The sequence below is a fragment of the Lactuca virosa genome, chromosome 5 (genome assembly GCF_052849685.1).
Source record: "Lactuca virosa cultivar CGN04683 chromosome 5, Lactuca_virosa_CGN04683_v6, whole genome shotgun sequence".
NCBI lineage: Eukaryota > Viridiplantae > Streptophyta > Magnoliopsida > Asterales > Asteraceae > Lactuca > Lactuca virosa.
In genome coordinates, this window is record NC_136430.1 from 325,395,092 (window position 1) to 325,412,241 (window position 17,150).

A 17,150-nucleotide genomic window follows, 5' to 3' on the forward strand; every position below is an offset into this window, starting at 1 on the left:
AAATGAATGTGGTTTGAGGAAGTTAAAAAATGGGGTTTCAAATGCATGAGATTCAAGAAAAAATGCTAGCTTTATAAGTATGTATGATATATATATATATATATATATATATATATATATATATATATATATATATATATATATATATAAGTAGGATCAATGATCAAGTAGGAACTCAAAAAATGATAAGAACAGCGAGGACAATGTTTGTCCTTAAAGATTGAAAAAATATATGGCATTTTGATAATTAATTGCGAAATTTTGATAATTTATGAGGAAGGTTAATTGTTTGGAGGCTACAAGTGACAAAAACAAAAAGATTAAAAAAAAAAGGAAAATGTGGCCGTGTGGCCTCTCCAGGAACTGACACGTGCCCCCACCCCCAGCATGACAAATGTCCAGCTTTTATTGGCTGGTGGGTTTTTTTCCCACCCGCTTAGTTTTTCGGTCATAACTTTTTTTTCTTTAAAAAAAACTGAAAAAACCAAAGTTCTTAAAAATTAATTCACTACAAAATGAGCGAAAATTTAAAAAAAAATATATTTATTATTTTTTTATTTTTTTATATTTATAAAAAACCAAGATGCCTAGAAGAGCTTATATCGTCTTCTCCTTTATAGGTCAATCACCCCTTCTTCTTTCAACAAGCTTCTAAACCAATTGATGCATCACTATAACTTAAGAAAAAACATAAAAATACTTTGGTAAGTTTTCTTATTGATCTTATGATTTTTGGATTTTCTAATGATGGGAATGGACAAACAGAATGAGGGGATGGAACATGGTACTTGGTATGAGGCTGATTTAGGTTTTCCTCGAACTTATCATCTATACGTTTGAACAAGAGAGAATTGTGTAATCTTATTCCTCCAGAAGACGCAATTGGCATTCCCTTTTCTTTTTTATTATATCTTCATGGAATTAAACTTCCGTCATTTGTCTATCTAACTCGATCTAGAAACCCAATTAAAAACTTATCTACAAACAAAATGAAGTTTTGAATCTGGTGTGATTATCCATGTATAAATTATTTATTTTATTTTATTTATATATGTGATGAGTTTTGAATATGGTTTTCAAACTACATAAATTGTTGTTAATTTGTAATCTATTTTAGAGGAACACCATAAATATGTTTTTAAGGTTTGTAATTATGGTGAGATTTGAATATGATATGAGTTTGTGTCCTTAAACCACCAATCATCATCCCATTTTTATTTGTAGAACCACGATCAAACAATGACCAAGAAAAGCAAACCTTGATTCAAAAACTCTTTCCTCACTAAAGTCTCTTTCAGGTCAAATTCTAATATATCTGTGGTTTATCTTTTTCTTTTGTGTTTTAGTTTTTAATTTTTAGGATTTCCACATTTTATATGGTTCATCAGACTTTGTGCTCTATGCTGAAGTTTCACTTGATTTTGCATGTCTAGCAAAAATGATTTGGTGGTTTTTTAATTTCCTCACTTTATTGTAATTTGTATATTTTATATTTGTATTATTGTATAGGCAAAGATGACATTTGGATACTGTGATCCACGAGATGTAAGTTCGGATCCAACCCTGGCAATATTGGCATCTGCATCTACAACTGAAAAAAGAGGAACCGAAATACTTTATTATAAAATAAAGAAAGACACTAAAGTATTACAAAAGACAAATTTATATGATTTTCGTAATGTTAATTTCTTGTGATCTAATCAACCATTACAGGACACGTGTGAATGTGTGACAAGTCGTTCGAGATAGACTAGCAACTCATTAGACTTAAATTCGCTTGCTTCAATGATAAACTACTAACTACGGTAAACTGTATATTGTATTATTAGCATTGGATGAATACATTGGTGTTTGTGGTGTCTTTCTAATTTCTATGAGTTTTATGAATTCAGTAGTTAATCATTTTTGTTAAACAATGTGTGTGTGGATTTCAACAATTAAAAGAGAAAGTGCAAGCTAAGGAAGAACCCATTTTAATGTATTTAAAGCAGGTATGTGTGGTTGTGTGCACTTTGTTGTAACATATTTGATTCAACTATAAATGTAAATAAATAGACAACTGATAGTTATTTGGTTCCTGTTTTTATTTCCATATGAATTCATGAGATCTGGTGTAATCTTCATTGCAAGTATTGTATTACCTTTGTAACACCAGATAAGCAAATGAAGTTCTTAATTAATTTGGAAATTATATTTAAGAAAATGATGAAAATCATGATCAAAAGTTCTCTATTAATTTAGATATTACATTTAGGTTAAATGATGAAGACCTTGGGGAAATGAAAGAAAAATAAATAAGGAAAATTTTGAAAAAAGTTATGAAATTTGATTTGAAAGACTCAACCTCGGCAAACTGTGTTGCTAAGTAAATCACAAGCTATCTTTTTTGTTTATATTAAATTTCATATACTTTCTTTTTATTTTAAACAATCTTTGATCATGTTTTTATTAATCAGGAAATCAGCCACTACCACATCACCATAAGAAATCAACCACTGCTGCCTCCTGGAATTGAAGTTACTTTCTTGTTTTTGGTCGATATTTCCTTCATGGTAGAAGTCCCTCCTCTCAAATACTTCAAGAGGATTTTTGGACGTGTATAATTTTACCCTTAAGGGAAAAGTCCCTGATACTCAATGAAAAAGCACAAGAGTTGTTTGGAAGTTTCCTCTAGAGATTAATGAATTGAGTGTTATTTTTATGAAGTTCTCATTCGTTTTTGCTATTTTTTTGTAAGGCAATCAAACTTGGTGGGAGTGTGTGTTGTGGGTGGGTGTATATGTTTGTCTGTGGATATGTATGAGTGGTTGGAAATTAGAGTATTTTTTAGGTTAAAAATGATGCCAAAACCCAATTGCCTTTTGACTAGAGCTGGCAATGAGTCGATATGGGTTGGGTTCGGGTTCAACTCATTTATTAATTGGATTGAATATTTCAACCCACCCCAACATTTTTATTTAAATGGGTGGATATTTCCAACCCAACCCAACCTTTTATATAAATGGATTGTCATCGGGTTGACCCATTTATGAAATTTTCAATTCAACCTATTAAATAAATGAGTTAAACTTAGATTAACCCATTTAAAATAAAAAAGTAAATAAATTAACTAAAGATTACACCACTTAAAATAGTTTCAAACTTAAATATACTTTGAAAGTATAACAAAACCCTAATCTCAATTCAAAAATACAAAGAAATTGTTCAAATAATATTAAAGATATGTAATTTTGAAATAATTTTGAAAGTGACTAGTAAAGAAAAAATATAAGAATTAGGATTGCATTTTTTTATATAAATAACAATACAACATTGTAATTTATAAATTAATACTTGGATTAATAAATTGTAATAGTTAAATAATCATTAAATTAAATATATATTAAAATTAAATGAGATGGTGGTTTGAAAACGAGTAGATAACTTTTACCCAACCCAACCTATTTAATTAAATGAGTTAGACGGGTTGACCTATTTAACCTAAATGAGTTGAAAATCTCAATCCCAACATACTAATTCTGGGTTGGATTTAGATTAGATTGATGGGTTGGATCGATTTTTGTCCGTTTTGCTTTTGACACCATTGAGCCAAGTTTTGAATTGGTGTTCCAACAAATAAGTGTAATTTATAATATCTCTAATCGATATACTATGATTTTAAAAGTTTATGAATTACATAAGTAATTTAGTTATTATGTCAGATTATTTGTATTTTTATTTTTGATATCATAAGAAAACTTAATAATGCTTTTATCTATCATTTTTCTAAATAATGACGCTTTAACAAAAATCCAAACAAAATAATATAATTTTTAACGTACATTTCAACTTTAAAATATTTAAATTTAAATAACGATGTTGTATGTCCCTTTTTTTCTAAGTAATGGTGTTTTAACAAAAAAAATTCAACAAGATAATAAAATCGTTCAACAATAATCATTTTTGTTGCAGTTTAATGATTCATTTTATTGGTTCGTTAAAAATATACATATGAAAAAATTATTACATCTTTTTTCTTATTTGCTCAGAATTGCGCGCGTGCGTGCGTGCGTATATATATATATATATATATATATATATATATATATATATATATATATATATATATATATATATATATATATATATATGGTCATGGTTCTAAACCAATACTGACACTATTTTGTTGGTTTTCTGTCTTAATTTTTTATTTAATTTCACAACATGCTAAATTTTAATTCTTGAATATACACATTGTTTTGTGTCCTTAATAAATTATTTTGGCACATAAAAAGACTTATGTTGATGTTCTGTTTCATAAGAATACATTGTCAGTATTGTAGATAACATGGATTATATTATACTAAAATGTAATAAAATAATCAAAAAATCTTTAATAAATTGTAAATACATTTGGGGATTCAGTTTTCTTGAAAGGAACTTAATTGTTTTTACCAATGAAATCTCCTGGAACTCTCCATGTGAATTTCCTTAGTTTACACACACAAACATACATAACTAGATCTCCAACGCATAACTTCACTATTTTACTAGAAAGAATGATAGAATTACAACAATAAAAGCCAAGTAGAATGATGAATATTATTATTATATTTTGGTAAGGGTCAATGCAATAATTCAAATGTGTTATTAGGTGAATATGTATTACTTTTTTTTTTCTTTTAGAAGAAAAACAATAAAACCCCTCACTTTTGTAGCAATTCAAAATAGCATAGACAATTCTTTTCTGGCAAAAATACAAAATTCGACAAATAACAATTAATATCTGATTGAAAAAAAAAATTAAGCAGACAAAAAGTTAGGCGAATTATGGGTATAGTGTTGCATGTGTTATGATGTAACCTATACATGTGATTATCTAAATACTAGTCTGTTCTTTTCTTTCGTTTTTTGTGTAACAGTAGGACATGGATGATGTATGTGTCGTATTTTTAATATTTATAACTTCTATTAGATAATATATATTATGTTTATTTGTATATATAAAAGTATATATGTACATGTTTTTTTATCTAATGATAAATTTATTTAATATTTTCCATATAATGTATGTAATGTATGTTGGTCATTCTCATGTGCCACGTTTGCAACAGTTGAAACTGCCGAGTACGCCGGCCAGCCGTCCTATTCAATCAGCAACAATTTTACCCGAAAAACAGCCTCTTGGTTTGGCTGACGTGTGCCAGCGTGGCCCCCACGTGTCCCCTGCAACGCTGCTGTTTACACCTGTCATGGTCCCACCTGTCCCCTTCCGACACTACACCCCGCCATTCCTATATATTACAAATTTGTCCACGACCTCTCCTCCTCTCTCAATTACCTTCCTTCCTAGTTTCCCCAACTGCCCATGGCCTATGGGTCCCACCATGACATATCACGTGACTATTCTCCTCACCCACTATATAAACCCCTTTCATCCCCACCCTTTCTTCCTCACTTCAAAATCTCAACTCGTTTTTATCTCTATATCCATCAAAATCAAAAATCTCTCACCAACAAAAATAACAAACACATCGTTAATCTGTTAACTCAATTAATCCTCTTCTGTTATTCAATGGCGGTTGATGCTATGTGTTCGCCGTTGGGACCTCCGGCGTGTGAGAAAGATGCAAAGGCGCTTCAGTTCATTGAGGAGATGACGAGAAACGCCGATGCCGTTCAGGAGAATGTTTTGGCGGAGATTCTTCGCCGGAATGCTGAAACGGAGTATCTCCGGCTTTACAATCTCGGAGGCGCTACCGATCGTGAAACTTTCAAGTCTAGAATTCCGATGGTAACTTATGAGGATCTTCAGCCGATCATCCAACGCATTGCCGACGGCGATCGATCTCCAATTCTTTCTGCTCATCCGATTTCTGAATTCCTCACTAGGTTAGTACTTCTGTAAAAGGATTAAAATTTTGTTGTTATGAAATTGATTTATCGAATTTAGACTTAATTTGTTCGTTCTCTGAACAGCTCCGGTACTTCCGCCGGTGAACGAAAGCTCATGCCTACGATTCGAGAAGAGTTGGATCGACGCCAACTACTTTACAGTCTTCTCATGCCTGTCATGAACCTGTAAGTTCGCTTGCTTCGGAAGTTGTACTTTCTGCATTCAAAACAGTACAAAATGGATGTTTAAAAATATTAAAAAGTACGCGTTGACCGGTTTATTTTTTCTTACAAGTCTCGAATTATTTGTAACAGGTACATGCCCGGTTTAGATAAGGGGAAAGGACTGTACTTTTTGTTCGTCAAGTCCGAAACAAAGACTCCGGGTGGATTATTAGCCCGACCCGTTTTAACAAGCTACTACAAAAGCGACCACTTCAAGACCCGGGCTTTTGACCCGTACAACGTGTACACAAGCCCAAACGAAGCAATTCTTTGCCCCGATTCGTTTCAGAGCATGTACTCCCAGATGCTCTGCGGACTTTACGAGCGTGAACAAGTCCTCCGCCTTGGTGCCATCTTCGCCTCCGGTCTCCTCCGTGCCATCCGGTTCCTCCAGCTGAATTGGCCGGAGCTCGCCCATGATATCCGTACCGGAACACTCAACTCCAAAATATCAGACTCCGACATCCGACGATGCATGACACGGGTACTAAGATCCGACCCTGACCTTGCGGATTTTATTGAATCCGAATGCTCAAAGCACAATTGGGAAAGGATTATCACGCGAATGTGGCCTAACACCAAGTACTTGGAGGTCATCGTCACCGGAGCAATGGCTCAATACATTCCGACTCTCGATTATTACAGCGGCGGGTTACCGAAAGTTTGCACCATGTACGCCTCTTCGGAGTGTTACTTCGGACTCAATCTCAACCCCATGTGCAAACCCTCGGAAGTTTCCTACACCATCATGCCAAACATGGCGTACTTTGAGTTTCTTCCGCATGATTCAAATTCTCCGACTGACGCCACCAGTGACAAACTGGTCGACCTTGTGAACGTGGAAGTCGGAAAAGAATACGAGCTTGTAATCACGACGTACGCCGGTCTATGTAGGTACCGAGTCGGCGACATCCTGAGAGTCACCGGATTCCACAATTCCGCCCCGCAGTTCCACTTTGTGAGACGAAACAACGTACTTCTGAGCATCGACTCCGATAAAACCGACGAGGCGGAGTTACAATCGGCGGTGGAGAATGCATCAAAACTGTTGAACGAATTCAAAACCAGCGTCGTGGAATACACAAGCTACGCAGATACAAAAACAATCCCGGGGCATTACGTGATCTACTGGGAGTTATTAGTTAAAGATTCAGCGAATTTTCCAAAAGATGAGGTGCTTGAAAGGTGTTGTTTAGCGATGGAGGAATCGTTGAATTCGGTTTACAGACAGGGTCGGGTCGAATGCAATTCAATCGGGCCGTTGGAGATCCGAGTAGTGAAAAATGGTACATTCGAAGAGTTGATGGATTATGCAATCTCACGAGGGGCATCAATCAATCAGTATAAAGTTCCACGGTGTGTAAACTTTACACCAATCATGGAACTGCTTGACTCCAGAGTATTGTCATCGCATTTCAGTCAAAGTTTGCCTCATTGGACACCCGAACGACGTCGTTGAACAGGTGATTGTTTAGTTGTCACTTGTCACACGAAACCGACCATATATCCAAGTCAAATGTAAGAAAGATTCGTTGATTTAGGATTTGTTTTTTATTTTTATTTTGTGTGGGTGATTAATTTGATTATTGATTAATCAAAGTAAATCAATCCAATCACCTATGGCCACGTACCCAACGTACGTATAGTTTATTAGTTTATTAGATGATTTAAGAAAACAGGTATCTTTTCATTTGTATGTTTTCTCACAAATAAGAACCTGTAACTACGTTGTGTAGTTTCCTTTTACAATATGTTTCTTGACAGATCAAAACTCTTTGTTTATCATGTATTTCAGGAACTCTTATTCCCAACGTCAACATATTCTATTTCACCATCTAATATAAAATCAAATTCTATACGTAATTAACTATATTCATTTGGTAACAAACTAAAGTGGCACATGCATTCCCATTTATGAAAACTACTTAATTCCTCCATAATATAAATGGTGCTGAAGTATAGCTTTTGTTCCTATACCAAATATAACCAACACCTGTACATGTATGATAGATTAACTCATTAACATGTGAAGAAAGAATTACGTGTGTACATATATGATCTGTAAAATATAACTTTTTTCTTTAAATTTTCATAATAACAAAAAAACAAGAAAAGTGATGTATGTGCATGACTTGTTAGTTTAGTTTGCACGTTATCTGCTCATGAACATGAAAATTAGAGATTTGTAGAATATAACGCTTTTATTTTTGTTAAGTTTCCTTATTAAAAAAACAAAAAATAAATAAATAAAGTTTACGTGTGTATATGTGCATGACCTGTTGTCTAGTTTGGACGCTATCTGTTATTGAGAATATATATAGATTTTTGTAAAATAAGGAGTAAGTTTTTGTTTTCTATAAATTTCCATATTAACGACAAAAAAAAAAGGACAGATGGTTACGTTATGTGCATATATAACTTGCTACTATAAAAACTAAGATATAGATTTCTGTAAAATATAATGTTTTTGTCTTCTTTAAATTTTGATATTAACAAAAAACCAAAAATTAAATTAATTAAAAGTTTGACTTATTAAGACTTGTTTAAATAATCAAAGCTTTTGATCAATGATACAAATGTTTTCTACTCGAATATGTATTTCATATAAGAAAGAGAATCCATGTAAAATACGTACAGTTGTAATATATACACAAACAGTTGTTAGGTTGGATTTAATATATCTACAATTGCATGCTTTAATGAGGGAACGTGAAGTTCATAAATAGATGTGAGATTTTAAACCACAATGCACATGCAATTCTTCTCTTTCGACGTTCTTTTATTTATTTATTAATTCATTTAAGTTTATCTTTAATTTTTTTAATCAATTATTGCTAAATACAATATTACAACCTTTTAAATATATATTATCCAATAAATAAGAAATCATACATTACAACCCAAGCTTTGGAAACAATAAATGATGCAAACTAGTTTCCTGTGCAGGTAGTTGGAAAGTTAAATACTCATTTCCGTAGCCATGACAGCATTTACGGACAATATTTTTCGCTGTAAATTAAGTAGATTATTTTTTAGTAACGAAATTATAGTTTTAAAAGGTCTTAAATGAAACAACTACGTAGCTGCATGCAACTATGAGTTTGCAAAGAAACATATGTTGGAAAAGATAATTGTGTCAAATATCATAATAATATTAATTAAAGTGAAGCAAAATTGATATATGTTAGTTATTTTAGTTTTATTTTATATACTGTAAATCAAATACAACTTTACTATTGAAAACATGAGATAGATATTTTTAGTCTATTCTCCTATTTTCAAATATACATATTCGATATGAGTGATTGACTTTCAATTTATTTGAATGATAAATTTATAATACAATATGGTAACTAACCAGATCCATTTAAGAAATATATAACATATAAATACAAACCATATACACAATACATTTCTCTAATACTCTCCTTAGTTAATTTGGACGTGATTTGATGTTTGGACCAGACCAAAATCGTAAGAACATGTTTTAGGGAAGATCTTTAGTGAAGATGCATGCATATCAATACTAGGCTAATTGGTACATGTACAACCCAAATGTTGACTATACAAACTTATTTGTGCACGAAATGATTTCTGACTTCAACATGTTTGGTATGTTGATGATGGATCAGGTTGCGATTCAGATAGCTAGATTGCATAGACATTAATTATCACATTAAAGAATGCGAAACTCGAGTAGAAAAAACTATATCCAACTAGTTTCAGTGTCATCATTGGCTACTAGACTTATATACTAGAGCTCGAGACAATATGTTAACCTTGGGTTGTCGGATTGGCCATGATTTAGAGATTGTGCATGTGATCATCATGTGGATAGTGGTAGGTTTGGTGAACAGGTTGAAGGTTTTATGACAATCAACTCTCGACATGTTATGTTACGTCATTAACAAAGATATGAGATTTATAACACTGTAAAAAGCCATTAAGATTATGTTGATACAGATAGAGCCACATCCATGAAATAATGTGAGTATGGTCTTACCATGATATCTTATGTATGATTTGTATGTAACATATAAATATGTCCTACATGGCAGTACCTTAGTTAGGATCAAGGAGGGCCATGTGTAGTGACTTGTATATTTTGATCGAATGGTTATTGGTTAAGTGTATGTTGAAGGGATTAAAAGGGCTATATCCAGCCTAGCTTGATTCCCTTAAACTACATTTTGTGGTGCCACATGTGGAGAATTTTTCCCTGGAAATTCTTATGGTGGTTGGGTTTACCATGTAAAGGAGTTCGAACCTGGGATACTCGTTGAAATATTGCGAGTAGACTTCCGTTTAATTCGTTTGCCGTTTCCAAAGAAAATGGCGATAGAAAGGGTCGGTTTGTTTGGTGTTGTAGGAAGAAAAACTTCATAAGGTTAGGGGCTAAATGATTACAAGATTTATAACTACTAGTTAAACTTTTACGAGAATAATAATGAAAAATGGAATTAAGAGTTTATTTAGCTTTAAAATAGAAAATTGTGGAGTGGGGACTAGGAGCGGCAATTTTGCCAAACTTGTAGTAACTAGCTTTGACCTGGTCAATAAACAACCTTCACGTTAGAATTATTATGGAACAAGGTTTCTGTACAAACTTGGAAAGTTTATTTAAAATGTCAACTCATATGATGCCATAACATGGAAATCAAGATCTCGAAGATCTATTCTTGTCATATGATCAAAATTTTGAAATAACTAGTCACTTTCTCCCTCATTTAAACAAAACAGGATTGATATGAAGGATATGTTCTCCCACGGTGATTTTAGGAGAAATTCAAGTCTGGAGAGAATATCTAAATAGTATTAAATGTGGAGAAGCTAGGATTAAGTGATATATTGAGCATTTGAAGTATACCTATATCACTTTCCCTTCTTAATTTTCTAGCTAGCGTTGGGTAAAAACCCCAAATTCGTATTCCAAAACTCTATTGACGATTTATATTAAGATTTAGTGCTAAAAGTTGTAATAGATCATCAAGGCATAACCATTACACTATTGGAATGATTGATTCCACCTTTAATGGTGGATTTTTGGGAATTTGGAACCCTAACTCGATATAGAGTTGTAATCAAGCTATTATAGATTGTAAATAAGATTAGCTTAATAATTTGGAATCAATCTATGGATTTAGGGTTAAAGAGAGAGTGAGAGTGAGAGTGATTATATGTCTAATATTTTTTATAACAGATATGTTGCACTCGTGTGTATTCCATTAATGTATTTCATTAATAATACAAGTATATATACAAGATGAGTCACGTTATTTTTGGTATAGGATATGTACAATATCTTCACTAACAAATATCCTGAAATATTAGGAAAGATAATATTGTTGTGATAATAGGATAATCTCGGCTAATATACACCTACAGTAGAATCGGGAGGAGCACGGACGTTGAGACTGCTTTAGAAGTCATTAAATAGCACGAGAGGTGGACCTTTGGTGAAGATATCATCGATTTGATAGCGTGATGGAATGTGAAAAAGATGCAGTTGACCACAAAAAACTATGTCACGAACAAAGTGGACGTCAAGCTCTATGTGTTTTGTTCTTTGACGTTGAACGAGGTTGCAAGATAGGTATACTGCACTGACATTGTCACAGTAGACGAACGTGGCACGAATGTGGCTTTACTTTGAGGCAAGTGAAGCTCGAATAGTAAATTTTGTATCCAACATTTTTTGGATACGACATTAGCAACGCCTCGATACTCCGCATCGGCACTTGATCGGGAAAGAGTTGGTCGTTGCTTCAATGACCAGGAGACGAGGCTGTTCCCTATGTAAATGGTGTATTCGGATTTCGAGCTCCTTGTATCCGGGTAACCCGCCCAATCAGCATCTATATACGCGATAAGGAAGTGTGTGGCTGATCTGGTGAGGTGCAACCCGTGATGGATTGTGCCCTTTATGTAGCGCAAGATTTTTTTAGAGCATTGAAATGGGTTGTTCGAGGAGCATGCATGTGCATGCATATTTGTCGAACGACGTGGCTTATGTCTGGGTGGGTGAACATGAGTTATTAAATCGTGTCGGCTAGCTAACGGTATTGACCAAAGGGCTTTTAGCCCAGCGGTATCAGGTGGTGCCCTCCCTCTTTGAGGTCGAGGGTTCAAGTATCTTCGTGGACATAGATGAAAATAGGTGTTAGCTTAGGAGTAGATTATATATTTATATTTGCTGGTTCAAAAAAAAGCTAACGGTAATGAGTTCCTCCATTGGAGAGAAGAGAGTCATCATTGGTGCTCAACTTGGATTTGGTGTCGACTGGTGTAGATGATGGATGACAGAAACTCATGTCGGCTCTTTCTAAGACTTCATTGGCATATTTTTGTTATGAGAGAAAAATGGAATCCTTGCTTTGTGTGACTGAAATGCCAAAGAAGTAGCTTAGAGGGCCAAGATCTTTCATGGCAAATTCCTTGGCTAATAGCTTCATGAACTCTTGGTGTAGGTAAGGTGATGATGTTACGAGTAAGATGTCATCGACGTAGAGGGGTATAAATGTCGTATGTGATCCGTTCTTGTATATGAAAAAGGAATGATCACATTTGTTGTTTGTGAATCCCAAGGTGAACACGTAATCAACGAACCGTTGGTACCAAGCCCAGGGAGCTTGTTTGAGGCCGTATAAAGATTTCTTGAGTAAGCAAACATGGTTTTGGATAGGAGGGATCTCGAAACCCCAGGGGTTGATGCATGTACACAGTTTCGTGTAGATGCCCGTGTAAAAATGCATTTTTAACGTCAAGTTGGTAAAATTTCCATGCATTTGAAAGAGCGATGGAAAGTACTGTACGGATTGTTGTTGGCTTCACCATGAGACTAAATGTTTATCCACAGTCGATTCCTTCCTTTTGAGACCTACCATCACAACCAAACGAGCTTTGTATCGCTCTAAATAACCTTCCAATTTGGTTTTGTGGCGATAAATCCACATACTCCGTACCACATTTGTATTCAGTGTTTTTGGTACTAACTTCCATAGGTTATTTTCAATAAGGGTCTGGAATTCATCGGTCAGTGTTGTATTCCAATTTGGATTTTTTCAAGCTTCGAAAGGATTTTAGGTAAAGGATAAATAGACGATGATGCATGGAGAAGGAAGGGTTGTTTAGTTTACAAATCTCATACCTATTATAGGTTTGTATGGTTCGATTTGGAGCAACAGTGGGTTGCGACATGGGTGGAGGTGGGGGCTGTCGGTTGATGTGTGATCGGAGGTGGAGGTGGAACTAGATTGGAGAGACGAGAGTAAGTGAAATGGATAGGTGTTAGGGAGATGGTGTAGGAGTTGGTGTTGGTGATGGGTCGGAAGTAGACCACAAGGAAGGGTGAGCATGGTGCCAAAAATGTAATGGTACCGTGGAATGAGTAAGAAGAGTCTAAAACACATTATTAATTGAACGGATTCTTATTTCCGCTTTGCCATTTTGTGGAGAGGTGTGTGGACAAGAGAAACGAAACTGTATGCCATTTTGAGAGCAAAATTGATGAAAGTTTTGATTGTGGTACTCGCAGCCATTGTCACATTGTATTGTTTTTATTGTAAAGTGAAATTGGATTTTGATGAGTGAAAAATTGAACGAAAGTAGAAAACACCTAATAATTGTGTGCAAGTAGGTATGTCCACAAAAAATTAATCTTGTCATCTAAAAATAAGAGATAATATCGATGACCACTAGAACTTAACACAGGTGATGTCCACAAATCAATGTGAATTATATCAAAAAGTAAATGTGTGATAGAGTTTGAAACAGAAAAAGCAAATTTAGATTGTTTTCCAAACAAACAAGAAGAACAAACAGGAGATAAATTTTTAGAACTAGAACTAAAATTCAAAGTAGACTTTAAAGAAAATAAAATATCGGATCTCGGATGGTCGAGCCGATGGTGCCATTAATCCTTGGTTATTGCAGCAAATGTTGAGGGTGCTGTAACTTGGGATGATGATTGGAGTGTGAAATGATAAAGGTCGCCAGAGCTATTGCATCAAAGAATTGGTGTCCGCATCTGGAAATCCTTCACATCAGAACCGAAAGGGTCAAATTCAACAGAAAGATTATTATCAGTAGTAAAGCGACGAATAGATAAAAGATGAATATGAAGAACATTTTTGAGAAGTAAAGGGGGGAAAGGGTAATAAAGAGTTTGATGTCTGGTACCTTATACGGAAACTATCATCGCCAGTTAATATGAGTCGTTTTGTCCAATTAAAAGTATAGAAATACATCAGCAATCAATTACCTTTCTTTTAAAGGCACGTTCTTAACTTTATGGCTTGTGGTATGAGGAATGTTGTTCACTGGTTACTTTCCTGTGTTTAATGTTTTAATTAAAGACATGAATTTTGCCTAATTTTGTTCAATTTGTTTTGAATTTCCGCAGAGAATCCCTAAATCTCAAGGTTGTATACTTAACTCCCACTATATTATCGTCATCTTTGTCCTTGATGCATACATGTAATCAAAACATTTAAAAGTCAAAGGACTAATTTGGGCTCAATCTACATATATGTTTTTATCGTCTTCTTATGTTGGGTTATGAGATAGATGGATACGCTTGCATAAAGACTAAAAATAGTCGATGTAATAGACAATGACGACTTTCAAGATATCGTCCAATTTGCTCAATATATAGCCTAATGTTTTTATTGTTTGTTGCTTTGTTTTAATGCCATGTTTCGATCTTGGTGCTACATTTTAGTTGAAGACAGAGTGCATGAGATTGGGGCACTTTTAATCCTGATGCAAGTGAGAATCTGAAAATGACAGTTTGTTGTCTTAAAGAAAGACATGTACTGTTCAAGTACAAGTATCATAATAAACATGTAAGTATATCTTCATAGCCACTTTTAAATCTTGAGATAAAAATCAATAAATAGCATTATACTATTTCTACATAGAATTGTATGTTTATTTCTTCTTATCACATCATTGTACGTTTAAATTGATTCTTATTAGGGAATTGTATAAAGAAAATCTAGCCAATTTTAGTAATGGCTGACCTATTACTCTCATTCAGATGGTACAAAATGAAACATGTATATTTTCTTAAAGAACTTTATCCAGACATACGTCGTTGATGTATATCCTATTATCACTTTACACATACAACACTTGATGAAGAAGAAGAAGAAAGAAACAATGTAACACCCCGGTTATTAAATAAATAAAATAGATAAAATTAATATGAATAGTAACCCTAAAATCCATAATATTTTGTGAGGTGTTGGTTTTCGGGAGCCAAATGATATAATTTGGGTTTTCAGGGGTTAAAGTGTGATTCCGGGATGTATTTTGTAAAGATTTTCATAAATAAGGGGGTGTTTAGTAATTATTATACTTAAATTGAAAGGATTTTTGGAATGTTGGGGGTTAAACGATAACTTTTGGGACTTGGATTGAAATGAATTATTAAGGAAGGGGGCTATTTGGTAAATAACAGATTTAAGTTGAAAAGAATTCGGAAGGAGGGGCTAGAAGTGTAATTATGGACTAAGTCTTGAAATTGACGGGCATGAACCCGTCACCCCCTTCATATATATGCAATATGTAACCCTAAACCTAGCTAACACTTCAGCCGCCACCCACCCTTATGCCTCCGTCACCGGCGTCGCCACCACCCCGTTTCCGATCAGCCAACGACCACAACAACCATTGGACTTCCACCGTTCTCCTCCTTCAGTCACCGCCATGTGGAGCCTCATTCACCATTCGACCTCTTTGCTGTTCCGACCAACCAAGAGCACGACGGATTATGGCCGACGGCGAAGATTGCTGATGTGAACCGCCGCAACCCAGCCGCCGATACGTGGACTGCGAACGACGGGGTTGCTACTGCTGCTGCGCCGCAAACCGGTGAAGACTCAGTCGCCATAAGCTCCGTTGTAGCCCTGCTGTTCCGCCGCTGCCATTCTCCGAGCTGTTACGTCGCCACTGCTGCCTCAGTGGATGATTATTTTTCCGATGACACCGCTATTACCGCCTTTAGCCACCATTGATGCTGCTGCCGCCATGTTACCCTAATCTGCCGCCACTAGCCACCGTGAAAGGTTGCTGTGTATGTGTGTTTTGGTGAGTTTGTGTTTATTTCTGCAGTGAGAGGGTGTTGTGTGTGGGTGTTTATTTGGCCGAAAAAGCCACCACCACTAGCGTGAGGTGGTGGCTGCCACCATGTGCCACCGTCGGCCACCACAAGGGTGGCTGTGTGTATGTGTGTTTATCTTAGTGTGATTTGTGGACCCTGAACTTATCGGGACCCACGTTTTGGACCATTGGAATTGAATTATGAATTAAACCCGAGCACACCATATGATTTATCTAGTAGAGTGATGGACTTAATGGATTAAGTCCTTAGTGGGTTAAGTAAGAAAAACTTAACCCTAATCGTCATTTTATGTAAAAACCCTAATCTTGCTTGGGCCTTAAGTTGGGCCTTCCTATTGGGTTTTGGTGATTGGGCTAATAATGGACCATCCAAGAACAAGCATAGACTAGAATAATTATATGGGTTTTAGGGTAAGGCCCATGTGAGGGTTTGGGCCCAATTTGGAAATTGGGCCATATATGGGCCATAATTGGGCCTTTATGATCATGAGATACTGAGCCATTAGAATGCTAAATGTTGGACTTGAATAAATGGTTGGGCCTTAGTATAAGACCATGTAAGGGTTTGGGCCCAATTTGGAAAATTGGGCCATATGTTGGGCTTTGACTTATAGTTGACTTTTGGGCCTTTGGATTGGGCCTTGGGCTTAAGTCAATCTAAGTTGGGGGTAAAGTAGTCTTTTACCCCAAGCATGGACTTATGGGTATATGTTGGAACCCAATTACTGATTGGGTGTTATTTTGATGATTGACAGTTCGAGAACCTGTCATCCAGCAATTAGAGTTTTGTCTACGGGACTTCAACAGTGTGAGGTAAGTTACCTTCCAGTAGAAGTGGGTCTAAGGCACCAAGGTCGGCCCACTAGTAAGAGTTATAGTAGATATGATTTTCTTTGTGATAATTATATGGTATGTTGCTAGTTGTTATG

General features: G+C 35.0%; 1 protein-coding gene across 1 annotated transcript; it reads left to right on the forward strand.

Annotated features, from left to right (window-relative positions):
• Positions 1-5,447: 5,447 nt before the first annotated feature.
• Positions 5,448-7,930, forward strand: LOC145115420 (putative indole-3-acetic acid-amido synthetase GH3.1). Its single transcript, XM_079051712.1, has 3 exons — positions 5,448-5,871; positions 5,959-6,060; positions 6,190-7,930. The coding sequence occupies exons 1-3, from the start codon at positions 5,555-5,557 to the stop codon at positions 7,556-7,558; spliced, it is 1,788 nt and encodes a 595-aa protein (XP_078907838.1). The 5' UTR covers positions 5,448-5,554; the 3' UTR covers positions 7,559-7,930.
• The last annotated feature ends 9,220 nt before the right edge of the window (positions 7,931-17,150 follow it).